This window comes from Lepidochelys kempii, chromosome 22, assembly GCF_965140265.1.
Source record: "Lepidochelys kempii isolate rLepKem1 chromosome 22, rLepKem1.hap2, whole genome shotgun sequence".
Classification (NCBI taxonomy): Eukaryota; Metazoa; Chordata; order Testudines; family Cheloniidae; genus Lepidochelys; species Lepidochelys kempii.
Genome location: NC_133277.1, coordinates 6,114,864 through 6,135,889, shown reverse-complemented (window position 1 = coordinate 6,135,889; position 21,026 = coordinate 6,114,864). Strand labels below are relative to the sequence as shown.

Below are 21,026 nucleotides of genomic sequence, written 5' to 3'. Positions count from 1 at the left end.
CTGAGGCACATTGCACATATGCTAAGAAGAAGAAGACTGGTAAGCACAGAATGAGGTTTGCATGTAGCTATATTGATAAATCAATCTTTGGTTAATTGTCAGCGAAGGCGGAGAGGAGGATAAAAGATGTGAGGGAAGCAAGACTCATCCAGAGAGACTTATAAGATATGCAGACTCCTTCATCATAGGGAATGATGGCTTCAGGGGAAAAAGCTAGGCTCTCTAATGTTCGCTAATTGAATCAGCCAAGTCGTTCATCTCCCAACCCCGATGAATCTGAGTGCACGTGGGGGATTGGCTTTCAACTACTCTTTAGTCTCTGGCAGCATTGCTTCATACTCTCTCTCTCTTCTATTAAGCAATGAAGAGGTTAGTGGCACATCCATGTTTATTGCACACAACAGGCCAGCCTAATTCTGTCAGTGGACTGGGGCTACCGGCTTTGGATTTTTGTTGCCCTGGGGTGGGGAAGAGAGAAAGAAAGAAAGAGCATTGAAAGCAAAATTGTATGGACTTTACAAACAGATTCCTTCCCATTTTCTTCTCTTGCAAGTCAAATTTGGAGCAACCAATCTTGAAGAGTGTCCCTTGAAGATAAGGCAAGGGAGAATTAATTCCCTAAAGTCATTGCTGTGCCCAATTCATTAAGCTGGCACTGTAAGTGATTCAAGATGCCCATAAAAGCAGCACTGGCTGCTGGAATGTTTGTCACCTCTATTGATTTAGCCCCTGCTGTAGTCATTTCACTCAGGGAATAATCAACACAGGTCTGCCCGGAACTGAGCCTTTCTCTGGTGTTTTCAAAGCTGCGCAGCCAATAGTGCCAAGGCATATGTACTGATTTATAGCTTCTACAGGATGCTGCTTTAGGTAGGACTAATGCTACAACAAGGGAGTGTGTCTGATGGAAATGGGGCAGGCAGGGATGAAAACTGGAGGGTGAGCGGGAATTACTGGTTAATTTTTTCCCCTACAGCTGGTTGAAACTTTTGGAAATTGCAATAAACAATTTCCCCCAAAAATGTTAATGAAAAAATATTCACTATTTTTTGCCCAGTTCTAGTTATGTGCTTATACCTCTAGCCATTTATACGGTACAGTGGTCAGGCTTGAAGGGCCTGATTGTCAAAGGTATTTAGGATCTTAAAATTTCAGCTAGGCACCTACTGGGATTTTCAAAATCATCTCACAAAATCATCTTAGGTACCTAAGTCTCATTGACTTTCAATGGCAGGGAGGCACCTAACCTGCTTCGGGGTGGTTGAAAATCCCACTAGGTGCCCATGGGCATCTTTAGGCACCTAAATATCTTTGAAAATCTGTCCTGAAATGCTTTGAAAAAATGACTGGAACTAATATTACCTTCTTCCTCACCAGGTAGGTGTATATTCAGATATGTTGGTGACTGCAGTGACCTGAAGAAGAGTTTGGTGCAGCCAGAAAGCTTGTCTCTTTCACCAAGAGACATTGGTCCAATAAAATATATTATCTCACCCACTACCGTCTGTCTTGCAGGGATTAAAGTGAGTTTCTACTAATTTGTACCCATGACAACCAATGCAGAGCCAACCCAGTTCTGGGAGAGTGAGCTGCAGTCTATTCCTTCTTTTGCATTATCAACAGAACGGTTTAGTTCCAGTTAGCTACATCTGTGCCCCCCCTCCTGCAGGCTAACAGAATAACACAGGTGATAACGAGGTCACAATTTGGCCTGCTGCAATTCTCGTGCTGACAGCCATGTGTGAGAAGGAAAGAACCCAGCATTGCTCTCGGATCCCAGATTGAGTTGGTAGCACTGGCAGTTAGAAATAATGGGGTGGGATTTTAAAAGCAGGCTCAGGATGGTACATGCTCAGGCCCAGATCCTCAGAAGTATTTGGGTGCTTAAGATGCAGATAGGCACTTTTGAAAATCCCACTGGGCACCTATTGCCCACTGAAATCAATAGGAGTTAGGTGCCTATGTGCTTTTGAAAATCCTACTGGGTCTTTAACTGCTTCTTCAGGCACCTAAATACCTTTAAAATTTGGTCCTCTGCTCCCATGGACTTTCAGTAGGAGCCGTGTCTCTAAATTCCTTAGTTTTTTAAAAAATCCCAACCAATATTTTTTGCTCCTTGGAAATGGAGTGAATTGCTCTCCAGTGATTGACTAAAGATAACCATCGAGCCCCATGGTGCCATTTTTATAGTTCTCTGAAATGTGACTGTAGAAATGAGGACTAGCAGCTCTTTCCATGTAGTCTAACTGGAGCAATTTTGTACTGAATAAGTTTTGTGTAAACCAAAAGTAAAATGATTATTAATATGCCTGTCTGCAGTGTTCATTTCATTAGGTCTGGTCTCTCCAACATCATCCTATCTACCGCTGACAAGTTCTAGCCTCATCTCCAAATATCAGGCCACCTGTATAAATATTGGACCTAGCAGTCAGCAGCGTGTCAGGAAATAATTCACATATCCAGAAAAAAAAAAAGGGATCCAGCTTCATTAACAGGGACCAAGTATTGTTCATTTGTCTATGCAATATTCTAAATTGAGGACCTTCATTCAGTTCCTAACAACAGGAGTTCATCTCACACAAATCACAAGGATGACCATTCCTGGGCAGTTTTAGTAAAGGCCCCAAACTAGAGATACATGCTGCATTGCAGGACACCCTGTTCTGGTGAGATGTCTCCCCACCACTCTACACATGAGCCATACAGAAAGCCACCTGGATTCTGAATGTTTTAGTCAAACCTTGGTACAGTCTGACGTCCACCCAGCCCTAGAGCCAATGGGAAGAGCTCTTCCAGTTACATCTTTTGGGTTTAACAGCAGATACAACACTGTCTCCTGAGACTGGAGTAATTAATTTCCATAGATCCAGGCTCCTTAATGTCATTACACTCAGGTCTGGGCAATTCCACTGGGAGAGGAGTCCATTTGTAAAGCAATCCAATTCCTCTGCCATGCTTTTAATTTTGAGGTTGTTGCTGGTGATGACTTCCTTTTGCACATCATTAGCAGTGGCTGAGCCTTTTGGTCAGAGGAAGTACAGTCTAAAGCCACAGAGTATCTATTCAAGCAGGACTTGATGGTGCTAGTCTGTGATGGTGAAATGGGCCTTGGGCCACAAAGGTACTTCTAGGTATTAACCTCCAACCTCAGTGCAGGGCTCTCTTTGATATCAGCCAACCCAGGGCTACCAAATAAAATTCCATTATCAATCTCTCTCCTGTATAACTCCCTGAAATGCTGTTATTTTTTATAATGCCCAAGTGTGTATTAAGAGCCTCACAGTCTAGGCGAGGCCCTGATTTGCCTTTTGTTTTACACTCCTGTAACTGTATTGACATCAATAGAGTGACTCCTGATTTACACTGCTGTAAATGAATGGAAAATTGGGCATGGATTGCTAGTAGCTATAACATGGTGTTATTCTACAGCACTCTTATACCAACAAGACACACAACCAACACACTACACAGCAGCCCAGTACACTAGATATGGTCCCTAAACAGAATCTGTCATTCCAACTCTCATGAGCTTTGGTAATGTTCGCATCCAGATCTGCATATTGACCCATCTCTACAATAGACCTCTGGTTAAAGAATACTCCCTAGTAATGCTACATTAGCCCTTGCACGCATTGCAAATAGGTTACACTGCTGCCATGTAATCTGTTCAGGACTACCCTCAAACTCTGCTTGAAAGCTGCAGCGATTGCTGAGGGCCTCCACCCACCCGAAGACCAAGGAAAGAAGCTGGGGGCACCACCGGTGCTTGTCTTTGTCCTGGCATCCTGTTTGCTTCTGAGGTGTGGCTGATAATTTTGAAAGCTGGGGATGGTCTGGGACCCAGCGGTTTGAGGGATCACCTTCCTCTAGGCCCTGTTGCAGCAAAGTCTGCCCCGGTAGGTAACTCTTGCTGTGAGTTCTTGGAGTAAAACCTTCTAGGGCAGGGATTCTCAACCTTTTGGGGGTTCAGAACCTATTTGTAAATGTTTATGGCCTGTCGTGACCTAGCAAATAGTCTGGAGTTGGAAGCCCTGGTGTGATTTTGGTCAGGTCCTGTCACCTGTGTGTGTGTGTGGGGGGGAAAGCGGGGGCTTGCATCCTGCCTGCCACTCACCCCACAATGGTGGCTCCTGCAGCTCCTGTGCTGTGGGGCTGACTGGGCTTGGCTCTCCAATCCAGGCAGTGCAATCTCTGGGGCTGCACTGCTGCTCAGGTCCCTGCCACCCTGATTGGACCAAATTCGTGTGAGTGGAGCTGTGACCTGGTTGATGATGTTGCAGAGCCACTCACTCAAATTTGGCCTACCCAGCGCTCCCATCATTATGACGGCTGGGCCAAACTTGAGTGGTGCTGGGACCCAAGAGGTTGCAGGTCCTGGAGCAGGGAGGCGAGCCCAGCCAGCCCCGTGGGACAGAAGCTGCCACATGCCCCTTTGAAACATTCTGGTGACCCAATTTTGGGTCCCGACCCATGGGTTGAGAACCCCTGTTCTAGAGAATTATGGAGCCCCCTGGTGGTGAACGGCATGATCACCATAAACGGAAAATAATCAAACTCATTTGCAGTGGATTGAGTGGGAAGGTTGGAACGTAGCTCTGCCAATTTTTACCAACGGGTTGCTTGCATCTGTGCTAAAGCACACTCTGAAATAGGCAGCCAGGGCTCTCCCATCTTTGGGACTGTCTGTGCTCAGAGATTTGGCAGGGTCAAGACAGTGTCATGGGGAGGAGGGATTTGCTCAGTGGTTTGAGCATTGGCCTGCTAAACCCAGGGTTGTGAGTTCAATCCTTGAGGGGGCCATTTAGGGATCTGGGGCAAAAATTGGAGATTGGCCCTGCTTTGAGCGGGGGGTTGGACTAGATGACCTCCTGCGGTCCCTTCCAACCCTGATAGTCTATGATTCTAAGGCACAATGCAGTCATATTTAATCAGCGTTTTATTGGTTAAAAACCTGCTTATTTGTCCATTTGAGTATTCCTGACACAATTATGGTAACAGGCATCTCTGGGGGAAGCAGAAGTGGCTCTTGAATGCCACCGGGGGAGGGGGCAAATTTCATAAAAGTTAGGTTTTCCACCCCTAGTCCCCTTGAAGGTTGTTTTAAGAGTCCTGAATAACTGCATCCCATTCAACCACCACCAGTAAGACATGATAATAACATTGGGGCAGGGGGAGAAACTTTGCAGGGGGGCTCAGCTTAAGTTAAAAAGCCCTCTTTGGCATTTCAGAGTCCAGCTGTACAGGGCTAACCCCTCCCCCCAACTCATCCCAGTCACCAGCCTCAGTCCTCTCCTGCGGCTTAACCCCTTAAACTTAAAATGGCTGATCTTCCTATGAATGCACAATACTAGCGGGGGCTCTTCTTCCTCCAGAATGCTTGGTCCTGGCTTCTAGATAACAGTGCCTTCCTCTCTCCTGATATTAGCCCAACCACACTCTAAGGGGCTCAGGTGCATCTTTGCTTCCCAGCCTCACTGAGCCAACTCTGAATTCCCCAGCTGGGACTTAATTCTTAATGCCCCGTGCTGCTGGCTGGGTAGTGCCCCCCCTTACAGGCTACACTGAGGAGAGCACGGTTGCAGGTACCCCTACCCTATTCCAGGGAGCATTGAAAGAACTGCCCTGCCCTTCACAAGTACTCATCCAGCACTTTAATACTCAGAGCACCCCTGGGGTGGGGTAGGCAGGCATTTCCCCCATCTGATACTGGGTCCCAGAGAGGTTACTTTATGGACCAAAGGTTACACCGAGAGCCAGCAGAACAGCCAGAAATTGAGACCTGGGCCTGGAGGCCTCTAGTGGAAGAATGCCGAGAATCAAACCCAGGTCTCTTAAAACCCAATTCACCACGTGAACTACTAGGCCATGGTGCCAACCACACAGTTCAGAAGGGAGCATTGGGTAGAGGGCCCCCGATGCTCTTCTCCAGCTCCTTCTGGGTGGGAGACGAAGATGGGCCTTTAACCAAACACTTCAGAATGTTGAAAGTCTAAGTTTGCTTTGACAAAGCTCGCGGGAGTTCTTCTCCCCAAACCGGGTCCCCCTTCCATGCTTAGCGTGATGCCAGCTGTTAAGGTGAGGTAGGAAGAAAATGACATAGAGACAACTTATCTGCAGTATTGTAGCTGTGTCGGTGCCAGGATGTTAGAGAGACAAGGTGGGTGAGGTGACGTCTTTTGTTGGACCCACTTCTGCTGGTGAGAGAGACACGCTTTCCACCTTACACAGAGCACTACACAAACAATGTGCCCTAGAAAATGGGTGCATGCATATTTAGTGTTGCAAAGGGAATAATCAGGAACAGATGTTACAGTAGCCAATAAGTAGTCACTTCCTGTGTTCCAGGAGTTGAGACTGCTTCCAGCTCCCCTGATCTAAAAGGACTCCCCTATGCATCTGCCTTCTCGTACTTGCTGGAAAGTGAGACAGGGATTGAAAGAAACAGAATAATTTCATGTTGTGCTACAAATACTTTTGCATTCCAGTTTTAGGAAGAACTGGCCAGGAACACCTATCCATGGGAGGACACTGGGACTCAATTGATTGAAACCGGGTGACACCCGATGACACTGCATAACACTTGTCTGTTCTCTGTCTTCCTGCACCCTCTTCAAACTCCCCTTGAGAAAGTCAGCACTGCTTTTAGCTGCAGATTTGGCACCACACATCCATGTGCAATGAGGCTTTGGCGTGGAAAGAAAGCTCAGCCAGCCATATCTCTCCCATCCTATCTGTTACATAGTGCTGTTCTGTGCTGTTTAATGGCTGCTACATTCCACCTAGAGGTGGTTGTACTGTAGTAGGGAGGAAATGATCTGTACATATTCTCTCTCTCTCTCTGATCCTCAGTGAGACGTATTTTCTGCATAATTGTAAAGAGGTTTGTGAAGAGGTCAAGTATCTTTTATCATGTACCTATAATGTGTCATGAAATATACTACATACATGCAAATAAAGTAAATACAAATTCATATTCATTATGAGTGCCATTTTAGACTACTGACCCTCAATCCAGTTTTTGGCCAGTTCTGTCCCATATCGCAACCAGAGATTCTACCAGAATTCTTGGTTTTAAATAATTTAAAAGACACAAGAGATGGAAAAAGACCCATAAAGTTGAAAGATGAGGTCCCCAACCAAACCCCCAGATCCAAAACAGGCTGAACATGGGAGTGTTCAAAATCAGGACTTAGTGGCTGTTGGACCCCCTCTCTAATTAGGTCACTTCTGGCTAGTGCAGAGTTGATTGTTTCCTACAGCATATCCCCCTGTGCTTTGCTCAGTCTGGCTTAAAATGATCTAGGCAACAAAGCTCCCACCAGTTCTCTTGGGAGGCTATTGCAGACTAGAACATAATAATCCCCATTTAACTCCAGGTCTGCACCTATTGTTCCAACTCACCTAATGATTATGCTTGACACAAACAAGAAAGCTGCTATGTTTCTGACACATTTAGTTTAGCCCAGCTGGTGAAAATGTAAAGTGTAACAAATATCTACCCTTCTCATCCTTCATCAGAGTGGTGACTGGAGGTACAGGGATCATCCAGTAGTAACAGTAGTAACAACAGATATCTAAAATAGCCCAAGCATAGCCTATTTTAAATACAAGACAGAACTATGACAACAGTTGGGGCTGAACCCAGGACTTACAGAACTAAATGCCTCAGCCACAACTACTTGAGCTAAAACATAAGAATAGCCATACTGGTTAGACCAAAGGTCCATCCAGCGCACTGTCCTTTCTTCCAACACTGACCAATGCCAGGTGCCCCAGAGAGAATGAACAGAAGAGGTAATCATCAAGTATTCCATCCCCTATCACCGATTCCCAGCTTCTGGCTAATGGCCTCCAGCAGAAGAATGCCAGGAATCAAACCCAGGTCTCTTAAAACCCAGTCCATCACCCTAACCACCAGGCCATGGTGCCAACCACACAGTTAAGAAAGGAGTGTTGGGTAGAGGGCCCCAGAAGCTCTCCCTCAGCTGCCTCTGGGTGGGAAACAGAGATGGCCCTTTAGCCAAACACTTCAGAACATTGAAAGTCCAGGTTTGCTTTGAGTTGTGGACAAAGTACATGGGCATTCTTACTTCTCCCCAAACTGGGTCCCCTTCCCATGCTTAGTGTGATGTCACACAGAACCCCCTCTTGTATTTAGAAGCTGTGTAAGGCTTATTTTATTTATATGGACCAGCCCCTTGGAGGAGCAGGGGACAAAGACCCATATTCTTAGCTTAGGCGTCATTGGCAAATGTTGACATTTTAATGCCAGCTGCATTGTCATTTTGCTCTGTGCTGGTTATTTTTGGCAGAGCCTTACCTGTTGCTTCGACCATTCCTTCCAAAATGACCACGATTTCAAACTCCTCCTTCGCAAGCTGGGCACGGGACATCTCCCAGAAGGGGCTCTTCTCGTTGATTTCGTGTGAGATGATGAGTGGTGACACCAGGAATAGCCTGTCATCCCCTGTATCAAAGCCCACATTGATGTCCGTTTGGTTCAAGGGGATAAACTCCCCTTCTTTGGTCTGTTTGGACTTGATCAGCTTGGCTCTAATGGAAGCCTCAACAATGTGGGAATTCCGGAGGTCCCCGACCCGGAACATTAGACAGAGCTTCTCATCCCTGATAGAAATCACTGCATTGTTGGAAAACATGAGGGTCTCGGCCCTCTTCTTTGGTTGGCTGATTTTGACAAACATGCACCCTACCATGAAAGCATTGACAATGGAGCCTAGAATAGCCTGAACCAGGAGCAGTATGATGCCCTCGGGGCATTTTTCAGTGATAACCCTGTAGCCGTACCCAATTGTGGTCTCGGTCTCGATGGAAAACAGAAATGCGGAGACAAATCCACTGAGATTTTCAACACAGGGGATCCAGTTCTCATCTTCAAGATGGTCCAGATCTCCACGGATGTAGGCAATAAGCCACCAAATGAACCCAAAAAATAACCATGTGACAGTATAAACCATGGTAAAGACAAGAAGGTTAAAGCGCCACTTGAGGTCCACCAGAGTAGTGAAGAGGTCGCTAAGGTACCGGTAGGTTTCATGGACATTTCCATGGTGCACATTGCACTTGCCACTCTTCTCCATGTAACGCTGGCGCGGCTTCTTCATTTCTGCTGCCAGGAGACGGGTTCGGTCAGTGGCGATAGGGACATAGTCCCGCGGCTGTCTGGGAATCTTCTTGGGATCCATAGGTGTGACTCCAATTTCCATGTCCTGGTTCATGAAGATCCTAGAATCTCCAGCCATGGTTGGGCTAGGGCAGGGTAAAAGGAAACAACATTTAAGACATGGGGAAAATAGCTTTGCCAAACCAGTGCTGCTTTCAGATTACATAAAGGAATGATAGCACACTATGCAACATTGACACCATATTGAAAAGCTTTGTCTTCTAGTCATAGAATGCTGGGCACAAGTGCATCCTGCATTAGAGAAGCTTTTTGGTAGGGCCATTCCCTTCTTCTGGTAGTATTTTTTGATGCCTTTTTTAAGGTTAAATAATGAGAAGTAATTATTTAACACCTTTATCATTACCTCATTTGTAGAGAATGCTAACTGAGTGAAGCAGGAGTGGTGAACTACTTGCTTTGAATGGCCCCTTTCCCTTGGTAGTAAGTTTGCACATACCTTGTTACTGATTTGGGTCATTACTTTTTTTTTTTTAAATAAAAGCTCTTTAGGTTCCTTTTATACAAGGCAGAGAGGGATGAGCAGTGAAGACAATTTGGACATTTTCAAAAGGGACTAGTGATTTCTGGTGCCTCAATTTTTGGGGGCTCAACTGAAGAGATTTTGAAGCGGCTGGTTTACAGAAAATGTCAAACACCAACCCACGGCAAATCAGATGCCCTTGAAGGCAACCCAAAACCACTCATCACTTTTGAAAATCTAGTTTCTTAGATCGCTTCTAAAAGGCCCATGGTCTTTGTCCAAATCTTTTCTTGACTAATTATAAACAGATGATGATATGAGCGCCAGTCACTCCTGTCAGGTTACAATGTAACATCGTCTTCACCGAACATTAAGATTATAAAGTAGATATTGCTTTCTTTAATGGAAACTATTTCTTCTATTGAAAACCAAAAATTCCATCTTCAAACTCAGGGAAGAGAAAGAGTTTCCTGTGGAGAGCTGCCTTCAGTATATGAAAGAGAAACAGTAGCAACATTCTCCATGATATGCGCTCTCTGCAGTATCCTTAGCAAATCTTATTAAAACCTAACCAAATCTACTACAGTTCTGTCTTTAATCTTATGCATCTGCAAATGGGAAGAGGTACAGAGATACAATTAAGAGTGTCCTGGGAAAGACAAAGCTTAAGGCTGAGCAAAGTGGTTTCAGTTTTTCAATATATAAAAGTATTAAGGGTGGGTGGGAAGGAAGAAGAAAGACAAATAAATGAGGCAGCGGATTTCTGCTTCCACTGTATGGCAGCCAGTTCTGCAATTCCCAGCAGGGAATTTCTCTTATCCCTTGTATCAAAGCTACATAAATCAACCAAAATCAGTATTCCAAAAAAAGCAGCCAGAGTTTGTTGATGGAGCCACGTCTACTGCTTCACTATAGCATGGGTGGTGGTGATTGACCAGTCATCTGAGTCAAGATGGCAACCTGCCTTTGTAGTTAGAGGAAGAGAGTGAGAGTCTAGATCTGGGTTCTAGTCCCAGTGCTGGCAAGTTGGCTCCCTCAGCAGAGTTCTTCCTATACAGGAGAAGGAGGCACATGAAAGAGAGATGTTACTGCCACCAGGTGTCCCCCTTTGTAAAGGGGGAAAAGATAAATACTGTTACTGCAGCTATGGGCAGCTGGACCCAACTTCTCCTCTGCCATCGTTTACCAAACTCTCCTGCCCTCCCGGCACTGAAGCATCAGAATACCCAGCAATTCAGAGCCTGCCTGGTGACAGCCCCAGAGTGCAGGGGAGGTTGCTATGACCTTTGGTGGGGGCAGTGTGGTGTGAGCAAGATGGGAGAAGTAGGGAGTTGGCAGCTGATAGGGACGAGGGAGAAATATTTTTTTGGCTTTCTGTTCTGGAGGGAGGGGGACTGGGTAGTGATGGCTGGTGGCAGGTGGCAGAGTGAGCTGTGTAGCTATTAGCCTAATGTTTTCTGTGTACTGCCCCCTTTAACTCTCTTGGAATGTCAGGCCTGATTCTCTGCCACCTCGCATAATGCGTGTCCGCTGACATCTGTGCCCAGTGTGGGTGTCAGAATGGCAGGGCCCATTTACCCTCCCTTTGTAAATGCCAGTGCCAGGTGCAAGTCAGTGGAGAATCTGCACAGAAACAGAGGTTCAGTGCAGTGGAGATAAGTGCAGAAGAAACACACTGGATAGAAATTTTCCCTTTATTCTTTCTTTGCTTGCCCTTTTTTTATTAATCTAAAAACCTAATTACTGAAATTCACAGGTTCTGGTTGCTCCAGGAGTGTGGAAAGAAAAAAAAAAGAAGTGTCCTGCAACCCTGACTCATGAAAAACAGCCTGGAGAGATTAGCTGTTAATGAAAGGACACTGAAACCTGCCATAAGCAAAAACATACAGGGGACTGGCAAAAATTGGTTGCTAGGACAGCTGGTCTTTAACTACAGGTCAAGTGAAACTGTTTGGCAAATCTTGGGGATCCTTAAAAGAGATCCCTCAAAGCAGAAGTATTGCCTGTTGCAGGTGAACTGTACTGCCCATTTCACTGTAATTAGAATTTGTCCTAATATTTAATCATTTCCCCGTTGCAGTTTAAGTCTCTTCTAGCTGAGTGATACAAGTAATTGATCACAGTCCTCTTCATGTAGGAGATTAATTCTTCTTCGTAAAGGAGGAAGCATGATCTAGCAGTTAGAGCACAGGGTTAGGAGTCAAGAGACCAACCTGGGTTCTATTCCTGGCTCTGTCAATGACCGACTTGTAACCTTGAGCGAATTGCTTCCCCTCTCAGAGCCTCAGTTCCCCATCTGTAAAATGGGGGATTAACACTACTTCTAGTTATAAAACTAGGCAAATATAATTGTAAGTCTTGTAGGGAACCTCCCCTGACCTTAGAGGTTTGAAATCACCCATTTGTCAACATAACGTACAGCAAAAAGGGAGAACAGTGCAGAGATAAGTTTGAATTCCTCCTTTATTCCACATCCATAACCACCCTCACCATGCACACACATCCCCCCTGGTTAATGGTAACTGTGTACAAGCATGCAAGGGAGAATTAGCCTTCAGTTTGTGAAGCACTGCTCTCTCTCTAGCAGTGGACTCAGAGACTGGAACTGCCTGTGATGGTCAGTCACAGGTACCACATTTACCGTCCTTGGTTAAACAAGGCCAGGATAATAAAAATGTTACTTTTGTACAAAGCCTCATGCTCCTTTTAGACAGGCTGCTGGAGCTGCTGCAAAAGGAGATGAGAGTTGGTGCATTATCAGTTCTGCAAAGAGGCCTTTTATCAGGCTTCTCGGTATCGCTCAGCTTTTGCCCAGATGCCAAACTTGAGGAGAGGAGGGAGCACTAAGCGAAAGGAACTTAGAAATGCTGAAATAGAAAGAGATGGATTTTAGCTGAACTTCAGAAGGCATCATTTTCCCATGGCTGCTTCCATACAGGGTTGACGTACCTCTTGCACCTCCCCAAACAAACACCCCCAAAATGTCAGAGCAGACTTCTGTTTTCTTAGCAGGGTTACTTTTTTTTTCTTGTGAAGAATTTATGTCAAATCCAGATTTCACTGATGGCAATAGGGATTTAACCATTAACTTCAATAGGGACAGGTTTTGACTTTTTCTTTGAGGGGAAGGATGGCCCTGTGGTTAAGGCATAAAGACACAGGACTCAGGAGAGCTAGGTTCAATGTTTACCTCTGCCAGAGACTTCCTACATGACCTTGATTAAATCACTTAATCTCTTTGTGCCTCAGTTCCCTTTTTATAAAGTGAGGATTATATCTCTTCCTTTCTTCCACCCTTTCTTCTCTCTTGGCAGTTGGAATCATAACCCTTTGGGACTGTTTCTTACCAGGTGTTTGTACAGCGCCTAGCACGGTGGGATCTTAATCATGGCTGATGCCTCTAGGCACTGTGGGAATTATTTGTATAATATAATAATAATAATCTGGCAATGTATTGTGTGAGAATCCAGAGAATCATGAAAACAGATGGAAAATCTAAACAAATCCCTTTTCTCACCTTATTACAATGGTTGGTCAAATAGTTTTTTCCTTAACAGAAACACATGGTTCAAAACTTTCCACAGCCATATGAACCGCCTGTCTATTAACAATAAGACATTTATATTTATAAAACTACCACCCCTAAGAGAGCAGAACTGCCAATCTCTGTTCCAGAGGGGCTTGGAATAGTGGGCCAGGAGAGCTGCGATGCAGATCAGGGCTGAGATGCACTGGTAATTGCACGGGAGCTGAGGACTGGTTCTGCAAGTTTGGATTTACGTGCATTAGCGGAGCAGTGTGGGGCCCAGGACTGGAATATCAAGGGGTGCTGCAGGTCAGGATTGTGGTGCACCAGCAGAGCTGTGTGGATGCTGCACCTGTTTGCACTATGCCTCTCTCTAAATTCTATCACTTCAAAGCTGTAGAAGCCAGGCTGCCCAATAGCAATGCAGGAATGGGGTCTGAGAGAGAGGCCAGGGCAGAGGGACAAGCAGTCAGTCAGGTACACTAATAGACTGCTGGATAAACAGTCTGATAGAATGATTATTACTGAAAGAGTGGTTCTTTTGCATCCCCTCTGCCCATGCCACATCAAATGCAGCCCCAACCCTCAATCCACAGACTCCACTGAGAAGCAGAGTCCCTACTTGTTACAGCACAGCAATCGAATTAAAGTCCCTGACTGAAGGATGCCCATAGAGGTAGATCCTTATCACCAGGGGCAGATAACAGACAGATTTGCAGGCAAATGGATTGAAACAGAAAGTTCAAAGAAGGCAAACTGAGCAGAAGTCAGAGTGGAATGGAGGGACACCATTAGGGAGGGCTGGCCCTTGCAAATCTATTGGGTGGGTAGTGGATGCATGCTAGAGAGATGCTTATTGCCAAATGAATCTTTATTTCCCTGAAAGAAGGTAGCTTTCCATTCACCTATTTCATTTATTGCCTGTACTTCATAAGGGTTAATCTGTCCATGGCACCTAAGTGAAAGTACATGGGAGAAACAGACCGACCCGACCGATCTTGGGCAAATCAATCCTTTTCCCTATGCTTCCATTTCCCCATCTCTAAAATGGAGCTAATGAGACCTGCTTCCTTTGTCAAGTGCTTTGAGATCTATGGATGAAAAGTACTGTGTAAGAGCTACTCTGCTGTTATTAATAGACAAGGCAAAACGTTAAAGAAAAAGTGTACAGGAGGGAAACTGACAGCACTTTAGTGATAAACGTGCGGTTCAAATCATAGAAGCTGAATTACCTTGTCTCTCTCTCCCCTCCCGCCCAAATAATTCCTTTTCAAAGTGTAAACTCACTCAGCACCAAAGTATCAAGATTCCTTTAATTTCCTCTGAGTTTTCATTAGCTTGGCAGGATCACTTTTCTCACACATTGACAAAACTGAGTGCCGACTTACAATGAAATTCCTCTGAGGCTGCAGGAGATACCTGCCCACAGAAACAAAAAGGGGGCTGATTGATGATTAGTTAGACAGCTACCAAAGGAAGTGAGATGGCTTTGCTGCTTGTTACAGAGCCAGGTTGATGACTGCTTGTCTGCTCAGAGTTTGTTATGCTTAGAAATATTGTAACACCAGCTGTTCAGTCTTTCAGAAAATGGGTGGTAAGAAAATTTCTCTGGGCAGAAAGTTGGCAGAATATGGGGAGAGACAAGGTTTATGGATAGTTACACTTCTTTGTCGGTATGCTTCCTGTCTGTCTAGTCCTCCGCCCAACGCTGGATGATCAGCATTCAAATATTCCAGAGCTCTTTTGTCCTCAGTCAGGTTCCAATATGGTCCCTGGTTGCCATAGTGACCACCTCGCCATTTCAATGCATTTATCCCCCCAATACCCCTGTGAGCCTAGGAAATGCTATAAATCTCATTTGACAGAGGGGGAACTGAGGCACAGAGAGGCTAAATGACTTGCCCAAGGTCACACAGGAGGCCTGTGTCAGAGCAAGGACTTGAACCCAGGACTCCCAAATGCGAGGGTAGTGCCTTGAACACTGGCCCTCTCTCCTTTCCTTCCACTGAATAAAAGACCCATGGTTTCTTGTATGGCTGAAAATTGTTTTGAAAAATCAAGGTAACATCTCCTGTACCCCATGGAGAAGGGACCTCCCTCCTGCGCTAAGTCGGGACCACATAAACCTAGACCAGCCCTGGCAGGTGTTTGTCCAACCTGTTCTTAAAAACCTCCAATGATGGGGATTCCACAACCTCCTTTTGAAGCCTGTTCCAGAGCTTAACTACCCTGAGAGTTAGAACATTTCCCCTAATATCTAACCCAAGTCCCCTTTGCTGCAGATTGAGCCCATTACTCCTTGTCCTACCTTCAGTGAACATGAAGAACAATTGATCAGATATCTTCAGCTGACCATATATTATCTTCATACAGAATGCCCAGTGGATTTCAGTGTTGTCCAAATACTGCTCTAGCTAATGATCTGTATTCACACCATCTTCTGCAAAGAGCCCCTTAGCTCTCACTTGCAAGCAGGGTCAGGACTGACTGGTATGGGAGAGCAAGGGAATTCCAAGTGCACATGGTCGTGGAAGTTGCCATGGAAAGTGGTGTTGATTGTTGAATAGGTGACACTTACTCTTAAGTCAGTACTGAACACAACGTCCCAGATGGCTAAAACGGAGGCACAGAATGTCTGGCCCAAGACCAAACGGTGATTCAGTGGCAGAGAGTTTTCTGAACTATCCTATATAGAATTTAATGGAGTTATATTCCTACTATAGACAACTTCAGTTGCTCAATGAAACTTGTAATCATTCTCTATGAAATCCTATAGATTTTTAAGAGTAATTTCTATAGAGTTTTCTACAGCATCTCATACCCACTAGATTAGATAGGGCTTTTTCACCAGACCTGCTTCAGAAAATTTTAAACCAATAATGGCCTCTGCCTAATTAGACCAGGAGCCAAATCCACAGCTGGTGTAAACAGTTGCAGCTCCATCAGCTTTAATGAAGTCAAACCCATTCACACCAGCAGAGAATCTGACCTTTGTCCTTCTATGAGACAGAACGAATTTGCATCTTATTTTGATTGCTAGGGGTTAAAAATTCTGTTTTTACTGCTAGCTTTTTGAAAAGTGGAATAAGCTAAAAAAATAAAATCTGTTATTTTATTTCTATTTATGCCAGTTTTGCGGAGAGCAGGAGGGGGCTGTGAATGCATTTTTCCAACAGGAATTAAAGCATGAAAAATCATATGTAAAATACGAATTTGTGGGTGTACTACAAATATACTGAGGTTAGTCTAATAAAAATACAGTGGAGGAGCTAACATTTTAATGAAAAACAAAACAATTGTATTTTTCACAAAAGATAGAGACTGGGAAATGCTTTATGAGCTGTTCTAATGACCCCACAAGCAGCCTGGGAATTAACAGAACAAGTGTTATTTTATATAAAATAATGACTGGAGAGCATGTAGTTACCATAATATAGAGACCAGGGAGCATATATTGCCTGGTATAATGACTGGCTCAGTGGGAGTGTAAATATTGCAAGGGGTGGATGGGGAAATGTAATTAATATAAAATAACTGGGCAGCTGTAAGTGGAAGTGTGGATAAAACACAGTACGATGAGAGATGCATGCATAAGCTGATGTTCAGAGATCCCTAACTGAGTCTCTAATATTCAGTTGATAGTTGGTTCCCCAACGAACCAAACCTGAAAATAAGCCTATTTGATCCAGCCCTTTTCCAAGGAAGTGGCTCTCCCCAGGGCTGGGCTCTCTATGAAGCAGCGCTGCTTCCCATACACCTGTCCCGCTGTCTATTTCTGGAGATGCCTGTTGCCCTTCTGATATTTTTGGGGGGCTGCTTTGGCAGTGCCATTGCCCCATCTCCCAGCTGATCACGAGTTATTGATCATCATCCTGTTACTGGCAGTTCATGTTCTCTGGATGCCCCTAGAGAGAACTGGGTTAAGGAGTTCCCCTACCCAGACTACGGGGAAACCTAGGCCAAATGGCAAAAATACTCCTGCGGTTGAGCACATATATTATTCAATTCTCCCATCCCCAATAGCAATCGAGAGTCACTATATAATCCTGCACCTGCTTGGAAAATGGACGATAATACGACCACTGCTTAGCACTTCTACAGCACCTTCCTTCCGAGGATTTCAAAGATGAACTGGCTAAGCAAACCCCCCATCCTCCCTGCCCCCATGAGATAGGACGGTACTGTTATCCCCATTTCACAGAGGGGGAAACTGAGGCACAGACAGGTGACGTGACCTACCCAAGGTTACACAGCTGGTTAAGTGTCAAGGTGCAGATTGGAACCCAGGTTTCACTGCAAACGTCCAGACGACTCTTTAGACCAACAAGAAGGGGCTGTCTCTAATGTTAAAATGTTCAGAGATTTGGCTTGGATCAGCACTTAGAATCCTGACTGCTTCTCTGGACTCTTCAAAGCTCCTGGGGCTGCGCTACTGGGCTGGAAGACTTCTGAGAGTGGGATGACTGGTGGAATTCAGGGCAAGGGGGAGGAGAATTGAGCCCCAGAAGTTAGACAGCCTGCTTCTAGACATGCTTATCTAACTGACACGAAACTTACTTAGATCCTCCCTAGCTGTCTGGACTTGCCAACTCATGGCGGACAGCTCGTGGGAAGGTCCAGTTTCACTTCTCCCCACCCTCAAGCTTGGTCCACTACATTCCTAGCACAAAATTATTTCCTTATCTAGGGCACAGGCTCTGTTTGCTAGCAGGACTTCAGAGCTGGGAAGCCAGATTGTCAGCTCTTTAGGGGAAGGACCACCTTTTTGTTTGTATGTACAGCACCTAGCACAATGGGGTCCTGGTTTATGACCAGGGCCCCTAGGAGCTCTAGTAATACAAATATTGAATAATAATGCTAATTAACCAATCCAGTAAAGGCCAGCTCAGACCCTGGCCCCTGACGTCCCACCCAGGGCCAATCCCTAACAAATCAAGCTGGCTCCGAATGCTGATCAGTCAGTCCTATGATTAGCCCTAAGACGTGATTCCCACACGGTTCATGACACTCAGTTCACCAAGGAGTGAAAAATAGATTAAATGAAAGTCAGGGCGTTAGGTCAGTCCAGCATGGTGGAAAACAGCCAAGCCAGGGGGGTCAGAGTGCCCTGGGCAATCACCTCAGACAGCCCACAAACGGGCCACCCTGATATGTGGCATGGCCACATACGCCCACAGAACCAACTGGGATTCCCCAGGCACTAAGCAGCCCCTTGCACTTCAAAGGTTTGCTTTAACAATAACAACGAAGAAGAGGCTAAACTCCAGTTGCTCTCTGAACCCCAAATGAAACAGTAAATGCCCTAAACTTACAGTTTAACCTTTAACCCCAGGTGCAAACCCAGAGTCGCTCCATTGGCTCCAGGGCTGAGTAGCTCCTCTCTCTCTGGTCCTTATACAATGCCCATTGCTGTAGTATGGGGGTGCCTCACAATTTACCCTCACAACACCCGTGTCAGAGCTGACAATGGCATGTCCAAAATCAGAATCTGGCTCCTGTCTTCTCCAGTAGTTCCCTGGCAGTTAGACAGCACCTATTTACCCATTGTTTCCCTCACGTGGCTGGGTAGTGCATCCTTGTGCTTGGCTGCCCTAGGAACTGGTCCACTGAAGTCCTCCTGCCTTCTGGGCAGCAGCCAGAGGAGAGAGAGAAAGAGAGAGAGAGAGAGAGATAGGAAGCAAACAAACAATAGGGTAACTTACTTGCTAACAATGGTTCTGCATCAGTCTTGCTCCCTCATGTTTTTGGGGGACCCGGAGGAGACAGAGCTGGGAAGAAGGTAAAAACAGTTGCTGAAAGGGCTTCCGGTCCATGCCATCACCAGAGCATTGGGGTCTTCTTATCCCAGGCTCTCTCCTCCCTACCGCCTCCTGCCTGGTATTACAGAACATTTATATTGTGCTGTGGATTTAAGTGCACACGTCCTCTGCCCCTAGCCATCCCAGGCCTTTGCTGGCTCTGACAGAGATGCCATGGTTCCCCAGACCCCCTGCCCTCCAGCACCACGGTTCTACTTTTGCCGGTTAAATCTCCCTCCCTTTGCCTGCTCCCTCTCTCTGGCTGTGTGTAGTACAAATGAATTCTCTGTGTAATAAAGCTACTTAAAGGGCCGTGAAAGGGAGGAGGGAGAAGAGCTGTGCACATGTGATCAGGAGCATCATCTGTTCTGAATGAACAGGAAAGGGAAAGGTGGTTGAGAGTGAAAGCAGCCGGGGGAGGGAGGGGTTTGGGCCACGTCTTTGGACAGAATAGGCCAGTCTGGGGAGGGATTGGGGGAAATAGGAGGCTCCTTCATTTCCTTGGCAAAATGCAAAGGATATTGTGCTCCTCTATCAACTGCGTGGTCTTTGCTCTCCCTGCTAATTCTGTGAGTGTCTGCAACCCAATGCACATGCATCACCCCTCTCCATCTGCAAGGTTCTGAGCTTCCCTGCTCCCTGTGCCAGCCTCTGTTGTATTGGTATTTTTTTCAAAATCATGCAAACAAAGGCAGCTCTTAAAAGTGAAGGGCAGGGGAAATGCAGTAGCTGGAGCCCTGCACGGCTATCAGAGAACTCATGTGTGTTCATCAGCGCTGTGAAAAGCATAGCGGGTTTCTCTTCTGGGATGGATCAAGGAGTGGAAAGGGGGAGGAGGCAGAGGGAGAGAGTGATTTCTCTGGAGCTTGTCTTTTGCATGTCAACTATCAGATTGTTGCACGAGGACTCGCCCTGCAGTGGGGGTTCCCTCTGGTCCAGCTGGATCAAGAGGCACATTCCCCATGCTCCCCCTGGTCTGCTTGCTTTCTTGGCTTTGATTTGCATAGCCTTCATTTGAGAATAACAGGAGCAGTCCCACTAGGTTTAATAGGAGATTTTATCTTTTGGCAAGCAAATGTCAGGCCAATTGCAGGTGTCCGACTGCTAGGCCTGGAGACTGAAGGGTAGCCACAGAACAAGTCACGCCAGCACAAGCTTCTCCATTGTGCTCCTCAATCCTGGCCCCAGAGCCCCACTTCATTTTTTAGGTCTGGGCTCACATGCTTCTGTCTCAATGCATGTCTCACCTGAGCTTCTGCACTCACTGTTATTCCAGTCATTCTATCCCCACGTAGCCCTGCAGACACACCTCTGCCATGCCCTGCAGCATCCCTCCTGCTGCTTTCACACCGAACTTGCAAACTCCCCTGAGCAAAACCAGGAATTTTCTCCAGTGGAAAGTCAGATCCTGTCACCATGTTTGTAGCAACGAATAAAAGTTGTGCCGCCCACTTCTGCCCCACCCCCAGGGTCCCATTTTTTCCCTGAAAAATTGTTGAGGCAGGATGGAAAAGCATTTTGCTCTGTTGGCAAACCTCCCAAACTTTGGCCATGGTTTGTTGGTTTTGCCAGCAGTGAGAATTTTGTGTGGGCATGTGCTACTGCTCTGCTTGCCAGAGCTTAGCTGCCGAGCAACTGGCTCTCAGTCTCCCAGTCCATGTGGATGCATTTCCCTGGTGCTGTTTAACTCCTCTTTGTTGCTGTCAGACGTCAGCGAGCACCAGGAAAAAGCTCTCCCTCATCCAAAGTGTAAATGTCACGTGCATTAATCCCAGGTTCCACGGCATCATAAGGAAAGACGTGGACCTAGACGGTCTTGATGTGAAGAACATGCCCAGGAGATATTACCACTGGAAGGAAATCCTGATCTCTTGTTTTCTAGCAGGTGAGACCTGCAGGGACTAAGGGCCAAATTCACATGTGAGTACAAGTCAGTCTACAGGGATCTCAGGATGGAATAGATAGACTTTCCCTGACACTCAGCCTCAGTAGGCCAAGTTCAGACAACTTGGTAAGCTACACATTAGCAAGTGGGTGTGA

General features: G+C 45.8%; 1 protein-coding gene across 8 annotated transcripts in view; it reads right to left on the bottom strand.

The window, feature by feature from the left end:
- KCNJ5 (potassium inwardly rectifying channel subfamily J member 5) overlaps positions 1–21,026 on the bottom strand; it is a 244,426-nt gene that overhangs the window by 161,098 nt on the left and 62,302 nt on the right. For 4 of the 8 annotated variants that reach the window (XR_012155935.1, XR_012155936.1, XM_073321017.1 and 1 more), the window contains exons 1-2: positions 18,891–19,311; positions 8,321–9,267 (exon numbers count right to left, since the gene is read on the bottom strand). Coding sequence is in view for 5 of the 8 variants with exons in the window: in XM_073321017.1 (XP_073177118.1) it covers positions 8,321–9,260 (940 nt within the window). In the remaining 3 variants the exon portion in view is untranslated. Of the gene's footprint in view, positions 1–6,087; positions 6,251–8,320; positions 9,268–18,890; positions 19,314–21,026 lie in introns of those variants that run through there. The other 4 variants (XR_012155934.1, XM_073321016.1, XM_073321014.1 and 1 more) reach the window with 3 other exon arrangements.